General features: G+C 27.9%; 1 protein-coding gene across 4 annotated transcripts; it reads right to left on the bottom strand.

The window, feature by feature from the left end:
* Nucleotides 1-2,005: 2,005 nt before the first annotated feature.
* Nucleotides 2,006-9,493, bottom strand: LOC100571688 (cysteine protease ATG4B). Of its 4 annotated transcripts, none has more exons than XM_016808116.2 (6): nucleotides 8,965-9,493; nucleotides 5,577-5,757; nucleotides 4,523-4,687; nucleotides 2,450-2,627; nucleotides 2,299-2,378; nucleotides 2,006-2,207 (listed from the first exon to the last, which is right to left on the bottom strand). In XM_016808116.2, exons 2-6 carry the CDS (start codon nucleotides 5,749-5,751, stop codon nucleotides 2,047-2,049), a joined length of 759 nt encoding a protein of 252 aa, XP_016663605.1. In that variant the 5' UTR covers nucleotides 5,752-5,757; nucleotides 8,965-9,493; the 3' UTR covers nucleotides 2,006-2,046. The 4 variants fall into 4 exon arrangements, with proteins under 4 accessions (XP_016663605.1, XP_016663604.1, XP_008187638.2 ...); XM_016808115.2 differs by having other exon boundaries at nucleotides 2,007-2,207; nucleotides 8,933-9,493; XM_008189416.3 differs by having other exon boundaries at nucleotides 2,007-2,207; nucleotides 8,904-9,493.
* Between the last annotated feature and the right edge of the window lie 384 nt (nucleotides 9,494-9,877).

Raw genomic sequence — 9,877 nt, forward strand, 5'->3', positions numbered from 1 at the left:
AATCTATAAATACACGATAAATACTTAAGTACCTACCATATAAATGAATATTATTTATAAAATAAAATAGTTATACCAGGTATTTTGACTTCCGTTGATACTGTTTAAATGTAGGTAAAGTTACTTTTATCGTTTGTATTTGTGTCAAATACTTGTTAGGTGAAATTTTTAGCAGATGTAGATACATAGTATAATAATTTGTAAAATTTAAATACATATTTTTTATTAAGTACCTACATTTTAACGATAATAGAACTTGTGTTTTTATACCAGTATTGTAAAATTATTATTTTGTACAATCATATTAACTACATACCTAGTTGAATGATTGAGTTTTATGGATTTATATTAAAATCATCTCGGTTGTTTAGTTATACCTAACTAGGGCCCGAAACTTGATGCATTTGCATCTTTTTTCTAATCCTTTCATACGAGGCTCGTCTTTACAGAAATTTGTTTCATGGAATATAGAATTTAATGGTACAATTTTTATTTTGCATTTTTTGCATTTTAATGGAATTTATTGCTTCAGTCATTATTTAGTATTTTTGGTGCATTTTATTAATTTTTGTACTTTTTTTTACTTATATTGCATTTTTCTTGTTGAAAGTTACACTTTTTGTAACACATTTAGTTTTTAATAGCTTGTCGATTATCGATGTTCATTTTCATTTTTGTTTGTTGTCGCAATACACGATTATTTAATAAACTGTAAGCAGATACTTTTTTAGGCCAGTCAATCAAAAGTCTATCAACTTGTTTCAAACTACAAAAAATATTTTTGAAAGCTCCTTCGTGAAAGCAAATTTTTAAAAAGCTATAATAGTTACAATTTATGATACATAAATTGTATAAAAAGTAAATTTTGTAAAGCGTAAATTTTTAAAAACGTCAAGTGATTATAAAGTTATTTTTGGTATATTTGTTGTCATTTTTTATGTTTGTTATTTTAAAGATTTTTAGGTCATCAAGTTCAGGGCATTAATCATAAACAATACTTATAACATTATATATTCTAAACATTAAAAATAAAGACTAATTAACTTGCAATAGTAACACATTAAGTCCCTACCTAATATTAATAGTAATTATCTATAGTAAGTTTTTAATGAATACTGGTTACCATGACCTATTTTGGGTCTGGTAACCAGTTCCCAGTTTATACATTTTAGGTTTAAGAAGCAATTAACAATTACCAGAAACCACCAAATTCAATTAAAGTGTAACGAGTAACAACTGTAACCTTTTTTTTTTCAAAACTGGTCAATTCAATAAAACTGGAAATATCACAAATTTAAGGTTATTTTATATTTTCTTTTGCTTTTTGGAAATTGTGTTCTATTGACTATTTGTTTGATTAATTATTTTATTTACAAGATAATAAGTATGAATCATAGATACTAGGCACAGTTTTTTATATAGTACATGATTATTATTTAATCATGTTAGTTAACACTTTTCCAATCAATGGTAATGGGTAATTTCATCCATATAGGTATTTATTATTTAATTTAGCTCTCCCTAAATAATTGTATAAAGTGGATATTTATTTTGTGTAGATAAAAGTAAAAACTATAATGTTACAGAAAAACATAAATGGAAAAAACTATTCCAAAGTGGTTACCGGTAATCTTGAAGAATTAAAACCACTTCCAAGCCAATAACCGGTAATCACATTTTTAGTGATCATTTTGGTAACTGGTAATTAAATACAACTAATTCTAAAAACCCTAAAACCGGTTACTGCTTACAAAAAATTTTCCAAAACTTTCATGCCCTGCATTATTGGAATTTTTACGCTTATCGTTATGAATGTATAACAATTATTATAACTTATTTTTTCATAGTCTACAATAATAAAAGCATTTTGTATATAATATCGATAATATGAAAATATGTCCTACCTACAAATTTATTCATTACTTAATTATTATTTTTACACAGGTAGTATAAAAATCTGTTTTCAAAAATTATACCTATCAAAAGTCTTTAAAAATACAGTCAACTAGGCGACAAAATATCTTCATTGGGCAACATTTGTGTTGTCTAATTCACTAGTTTAATAAATGTACTATTACTCACTTTAACACCTTGAACATAAGCAGGGTTAATTGCACTTATTCCTAAACGTAGTGGAATCACTAGTACCAAAGGTTTCCAAATTTGTTTACTAGAGTTAGTTTGTTCCATCACAGTACATAATTTTTCTAAAAAAATAAATAATTAAGTACTGTTTAAAAAAAAAAATAATATTATCAACTAGAAAACAATTTGTTAATATAAATATTGTGTACTTACTGACTTCATTAATGACTAGTGTGTTGTCTAATGCTACATGAAAAACAAGAGAGCTCAATTCATCCATAGTGGCTAATTTTCTACACAATAATAATTTACATATTATATAATTTGTTGGACCATGTATTTTGACATCCAAACAAGTACTCACTTTAACACTTGAGCTATTGTGTTTGGACCAAACCACTCGCCAACTTGCTTACCATGAGATACGCCCATAAGAGCTATTTGATGAATTGAATAGGGTGCAGATCGCTTGTCTTCAAACATTCTTAGAATTTTTAAGTAATCTATATCCCTCTTATCTGGGTCCCAGCGCCAATCTCTTCCTAAAAAATTGTATTTTTCAAATACATTTATAAGTAAATATAAAAAAAATGTAAGTCATTTAAAAACATATATTAATGTTTAATATACTATATAAATTAAATTCTTTATTTATTCGTATATCAAAATTAAAAGCAGTTTTAATTTATTATCATTATTAAAAAAATATATTAAAATACGGCTAAAACAAAGTCTCAGAGTCATAGATAATCAATTACGTTGTGCACCACTGGTGTATAATATGCACTTTTCAGTGATAAAGCTTTACCAACTCACGAGTAACTAAGGATACGGTTAAACAATGTAGCTACTCAAACAGTAACAACCAAAATAGGACACAAAAAATATTTATTTTAAACACAATTAAACACTCAAAAATGTTTCCCCAAATTTCATACTGACCCATATATCATTTTAGAGAAACTTCTAGATCCACTCACAATGTGGGCCTTAAATATATTGTACATTTGAAAGTTATAGTCAACTAAGTGCTTTTAGTTGGCTTACTCAAACAGAAGAAATGAAAATAAAAATATTACAATTTGTTGTCTCAACCCATCAACTTCATTCACTTAAAACACATACATATAACAGGCGATATGACGTACATTTTTCAACACATACGTCTTGTACATAGCAATAATTATTTTTATATTTTAATCTCAAGTTGTAATATTCTTCATTTGATGTAAAAAAAATTTAAAACAATATTTATGTGACGTAATTTAAAATAAAATAATTCTCAATTTTGAATTATATATTTGAGAAAGTACCTATCCAAGATAAAATTGTTTTTAAATATTATAGACACTTTATTACAATACATAAATATCTATAAGAAATGGCAATAGTAAAGTTTTTTTAATGTATATCACAGTATTAATTTGTGTAAAATAAAATAGTCAGCAATGTTTACTCTTGAAGCACACTAAATTTCAACTTTTTATGAATTGCTTATACATTTCAAATTAAATATAATTAAAAATAAATGTTGGGTAAAAACTAAGTAGCTAAAATGTTAGGTTCAACTAGTTATTACAACATATTAATATCACCCATGGCTTAAATATACAAGGTTATTGCAATTTGCAATAGTGCCTACTCCCACTATATCATTTTATCACATTAAGGAATTAAAATGGCAGTATAAGGGGACAATGTATATTGGCTATACTATGATATTACCATACCTTTACGCTGCCATTTTATATTTGTTTGATAACAATATGGGCTATGTACAATAACCTTGTATATTTAAACAATGAGCATACCAAAGTTATTTAAGACGTTGTACTCTCATGTGTTGTATCTGTCTTACACACGTACGCATGGCCAATTTTCATTCACCAGTTTCAATAGTGTGATGTTAGTTTTGATATTAAAGTGAATTGACCTATTAAACAATTTAAAAGCAAGATAATTATCTAGGGCACGATGACATAGGCTTTTATTGATATTATTATTTTTAAGTCAGTTATGACCTTTTTGAAACTGTACATTTTAATATGATCATAACTTACTTAAAAATAATAATATCAATTTAAGTCTATGTCGTGCCTTAGATAATAATTATACCATTAAATTATATAACTTTTTAGTCACTTTAATATCAAAACTAACATCACACTATTGAAACTAGTGAGCAAAAATTTGGTATGCTGTACATGTTTAAGATGGAGACAACACATACGGGTACGACGTCCTCTTATAATAGATATTTTAGAATATATTAAATGAACATATCCAAATATTAAATAGCTAATAGGTAAATTATATACAACATATTTTGTGTTAATTTAGATATTTTTAATTAGAAAACAGTTTAACCAATATATTATGATATTTTATATTGTGAAATATGAATATAAATTTACACTTAAATATTTCAATAACTCACCAAGATGTAAAAAAATTAGAGCTTGCCCAATAACCATCTGTCCGCATCGTAACATACATCCCCAACCTCTGTCTGAGGTGAAATTTGTATTGCCAATTTGAACAAAACCTTTCCGATAAGTAAACCATAATCTGGATTGAATATCATTCCGAATTTGTTGTAAATCTGCACATAATAAAAAGATATACATAATAATATTATATAAATACTAAACAATATTAGGTAATTTTAACGATTTATTTGAACATGTGTTTAGGTAGTTTTTCCAAACTAATCTTCTCGTTTAATAAACCATAAAATATTTAGAATACAAAGGACATCAAGATTATAAAATCATCTTTTATTTGCTTTAATAAATTAATTTATTTTGGATGATAAGTTCCATAATTTAAATAAAAACCAATATTTTGATTCTGACAAAAAAGTAACATAGTGGACTTCTGCAATTTTTCTATAAAAATTTGAATAATGTCTGAAAAGTAACAGTAATTAAACACTAGTCTATTGAATACTAATAATGAATATAAATAATAAAAAATAGGGATTAAGTACATTAAAAATCTAAATATACATGTTTTAAAAATGATTCAAAAGGTACTTTGTTCCATAATATATATATATAAATTTACTGTAATATTAGCTATAAGTATAAATAAACCAGTAAGAATCCAATACTCAGATTTGCTGTAACTTATGTGTAAGGCAGAGACAATGTATGCGAGTGGCGTATCCTCTTAGAGATTTAATGTGTAATAAAAAAAATTAACGTTGAAGGAAACCAAAAGAATTCTCAATTTGATGAAGTACTTATTTAAAGGTAAATCGCAATGTTTCAAGGTTTACTAAAACCTGAAGCTTAACATAAAAATTATAATTTATAAAAATAGCATTAATTCATAAAAAAAATATTTTCAGAATTATTTAGGTGGGTACTAATCATGTTACTATTTTGTAACAAGAAATTATACCAATAAAAACATATTAAAATTTCTCAGAGGAAAGGTTTTTTAGATATTTTTTATTATAAAAATAATAAATAATAACTTTTAATTACCAATAATTGTACTATATTTTTTTCCTAGTATCCATACAGGATCAACTGTTTGTGGTATATCTTCTAAATCCATGAGACTTGATTCGTGTGTCAAATAAGCTTCTAACATCAAGTCCATACTTATTCTATTCAAGATCTTACGACTATGTTTTTGAATTATTTGCTTCCAATCCATACATGTCTAGATAAAAAATACAATTTAAGAAGTTTGAAATGTATCAAAAATTGTACAGTTAAATAAAAATTTAAAAACAAAATTATTAATTTGGTCGCAATGTCGTTTTTAAAATTTTTAACTGGTCAAAAATCAGTGATAACAAATTAACTTTGACATATGATAAAATATTTTAGAAAACTAAATATTATTAAAAAATTACTAATCAGTAAATAGCATAATTTATTATTATTTTTGTTTTGATTTTTAATAGTTATATACCTAATTATACTATTTTTTATACAAAAGGATTAGTTAAAAATGCATATTAATTCATAAATACTAAGTACCTACCCATAGAAGTACACAACAACAGTAAACAAAGGGACAATGAGTAGAAGTCAATGTTTAATTAATGATGTTCTATTATTGTATTTTTCATTAAAAGAAATAGGTATCTAGTAACTGAGTAACTGTGTTCCGTATAAATTATTACCATAGAGAAAATCATTATAATACACCATTGGTTTAACACAGATAGTTATTTTTAAAGCATGAGGGTCTTAAAAAATCTATAAAATAACAGTTTTATATACAAAACAATAAATTGTTACTTACAGTGTGCGTCACGAAACTAGTCAAATCATTGCAGCACTCTTTGTGGTAAACTTTTAGGAATTCAGGGGTATTTAATAATATTTGTATAGTATTTAACAATTTAAACTTGCCGTGCTTTCTTATGATAATTTTAAGAAACACTATGGAGAAAGGGCCATGAGGTACGCTGCAATAGATGGACAAGTAGTTTCGTAATGCACACTGTAATGGCAGAATCAGCTAGGTTAAGCTCACCAAATCAATTTATTTTTATTTTAAAACTTAATGTTTAATTTAATATAAACATTTTAATAACCATTGTAATTATTTACTTAATAGATAAGAATTGATTTTAAAATGCATCAATAATAAAGATAATCAAGGAATGCCTTAAAATTAAATTAAATAGGTATTTTTTTTCATGTTTGTTAATAATTGGTTATTTTTGTTTTGTTTAGTTTATTTTATTTAATAATAAAATATAATATAAAAAACACATTTTTAAAATACCAATATCTTTTTCTGAGATCAGGATCCAGAGGTCCATAAGAAATATTTTACTTACATTAGGTACTATTTTTAATGACAAAACTAAATAATAGAAAAGTGTTAGAAATATAGATCATTTATAATACATTTTAATATTTTTCCTCGTATTTTTCACAAAATTAATTTATTACAAACTGAATATAATTTAAAATTAATAAATTGGTAGAAAGTAGAAACAAAAATAAGAGAATTAATATAATGTGTTTCAAAATATATTTGCAAAGCTATGTATTTAAAAACACTGCTGCAACAATTCAATGTAGTAACAATTAAACGAACAAATTAGAAAGTGAAATTTTATAGGCAACTTATATGCCTAGGTAATGATTGACATTCTATGAAAAACACTTGTCATATGTACACGTCGAGAAGTCTTATCTAAATTGTATAATTTAATAATTATTTATGAAATGTAGGTACCTATATGAAAATAGTAATTTTATGATAATCAAAAAGGATAGCTGAATTGCGTGCAAACCAAGCAAAATCTTTAATATTTTAGAATGAACAAAACAAAATATATTTTAATAAAAAGTAGTAGGTACCTATTGTTTTCAAAAATATAGCCGCCTTGAAATGAACTTTAATTTTTTACAAATCGCTATATTGGCATGAATAGAAGGTGCTTATGAAGTGGAGGGGACTGATTTAGTCTCCCTAAAGATTGTTCTATGAAATTTATACCAATTCCTCGCAAAAATCAGGGATATAATACATTTTGTTACTGGTTTAGTTATTATAAGTTCTAAATACTTATGTGATTTAGGTAATATTTATAAAAGGTACCTAATTTTTTTATGGATTTAAAAAATTAAACTTATGAGTTAAGTCGTCATACCTAGTTATATTTGTGTATATCAACTATAAAGTATATGCAAAGTATAAGAAAGTTTAACATACTTATTAATTATTATTCCAACCTATATAGCTATATTCGAGGCTATATTAATATTTAATATAAATTATATACCTAATATTTTGCACTGTGGTTATTCCAATTTTTGATGCACAGTCTAGTTAATTAAAAAAAAAATAGAAATACAGTAGTTAGATACTCATTTTATGTTTTCCCTTAAAATATTGCAAAAGGCAGCCCATCAAATGGCAAGTTATTATCTTTAAATACCCATATGGTTGGACTATACATTGATGACGGTAATTAAATTATATTTTGTTCATTAGTTATTAGTTGATACGTCATAACATGTTGTTGTTAATGTCTTATTTAAGAACTATATTGTTAATGTCAGATACTCAGATGGAAAAAAGGTGTAAAAGAAGCTCTGATTCCATGTTTATTTTAAACTCAGATTTTTCAGTACTCTACCTAGGTACAGGGGGTCAACAACCAAATCCTAGTTACACCCATGGCCATAGGCGCAAATAGGGGCTAGCCCCTCCTAACATATTCTACTTTTTGTTGCAGGCTTATTCAATATTATCAAAGTAAGGCCTTAACCCCCCCCCCCCCCACCCCCAAATCCCAATTGCTATTTGCGCTTATGCCCACGGTTATTAGTTACCTATATTATATGATTTGGGTAAATGTATGAGTAAATTTTTGTTAACAATGGCAACGGTTTTTTTTGCAGACACTTAATTTGTTGGAAATGAGATGTAAAAATAAAAATGCACAAGGATGTACCTACTTATTGAAAAGTTTTATGTGGGTACCCAACATGAGTTAGTCTGAGCTGGTGTTAGTTATCACAGCGGTGATGAATTAGTGATTTGTATTGAATTCGCAGAGAGCAGCCACGGCACAGATACGAAAATAGAGAAAAAGTGCAACAAAAATTAAGCTTGTAGGTAGGTGTACTTACGTTGAGTTGATAACGTTTAAGTCCAAATACGCGCCTTGCAATTATAATAATATATTATAGCAATGACAATAACAACAATAAGCGATATTCATGCGACGTGTGATATGTTATTTAGTGTGCCCGGTGCGGCGACGAATACCGACGGCCAGCCGAATATCCGTCGGTAACTATGGTCGCCGAGCGGTGGCCCGCAAGTCATAATACCTACTAAATGTCGATGCTTTATTAGGTACCTATCGGTCGAATTGGTCGATGAACAACGAACTTTGTCTGCTATCTACGAGTAGCGATAAAATACGGCTTCCGCGTTCGGACATCGACGACGACGACGAGTCGACGACAAACGTCCTTCTGGGCGTCGCGTCCTAATAAAACGTACGTAGGCACCGCCAACACATCTGCGGGACGACGAGGACAAAAGTCGCCGAAGAGTGATTCGAAAATGACGACGACGACAATTATTATTATCGTACGGACTACCGTCGACGGTTTCGTCGAGGTCGGTCGGGCGGGAGGGGTGATATACGCATACGATCGTGGAAACGATAAGAATACGACGTTGTTATTATTATTATTATTTATTTATATATTTGATTTTGGCAAACCGTCCGTTCGCAGGGATAATTACAATATTCGGTACGGATACACCAGAATGATATTATATTATAATATTTTTAAAAACCGCTCAATTATTTATTATTGTTGTTGTTTTCGCAATCGTAAAAATAGGTTTTGGCCAGTGAATGAGTGATAAGAACGCACTCGATCTGTTGTTAGCGCGGCACAGTGCAGCGGCTGCAGCAGCTGACGCAGGAAACTGTGACAGGACGTGCGTACCGATGCACTCTCTGTAAGACGGTCCACTGCGCACGCGCCGCCGGTCGTCTGCGGATGTTTATACATACCAGCTTTGTACGGTTTTCGCGTTTTTTGCCGCGCCAGCGGTATGCGGTTTTTGTCCTTCTCTTTTTTTTTACCCGGTCGACCGCTTTGCATTGCAAAGCATAATATGCATCCGTTAATAATATATGTTATATAAGGATATAACTCGTAGCCCGTAGGTCGCAAGTTTGCAACGTATTTATAACATTAATACATTATTATAAAGCTTATTATTACCTAGCTATTATTATAACTTATAAGTAATTATTATAATAATTGTACAAATATTTTATGAT

The sequence above is a fragment of the Acyrthosiphon pisum genome, chromosome X (assembly GCF_005508785.2).
Source record: "Acyrthosiphon pisum isolate AL4f chromosome X, pea_aphid_22Mar2018_4r6ur, whole genome shotgun sequence".
NCBI classification, from domain to species: Eukaryota; Metazoa; Arthropoda; class Insecta; order Hemiptera; family Aphididae; genus Acyrthosiphon; species Acyrthosiphon pisum.

Excerpts from the sequence above, each read along its gene's own strand:
- LOC100571688 (XM_016808116.2), bottom strand. The coding sequence starts at position 5,751 with ATGGATTGGAAGCAAATAATTCAAAAACATAGTCGTAAGATCTTGAAT. Across the intron at positions 4,688-5,576 it reads AAAATATAGTACAATTATTG|ATTTACAACAAATTCGGAAT; the intron begins GTAATTAAAAGT and ends TATTATGTGCAG. Across the intron at positions 2,208-2,298 it reads ACTAGTCATTAATGAAGTCA|AAAAATTATGTACTGTGATG; the intron begins GTAAGTACACAA and ends TTATTTTTTTAG.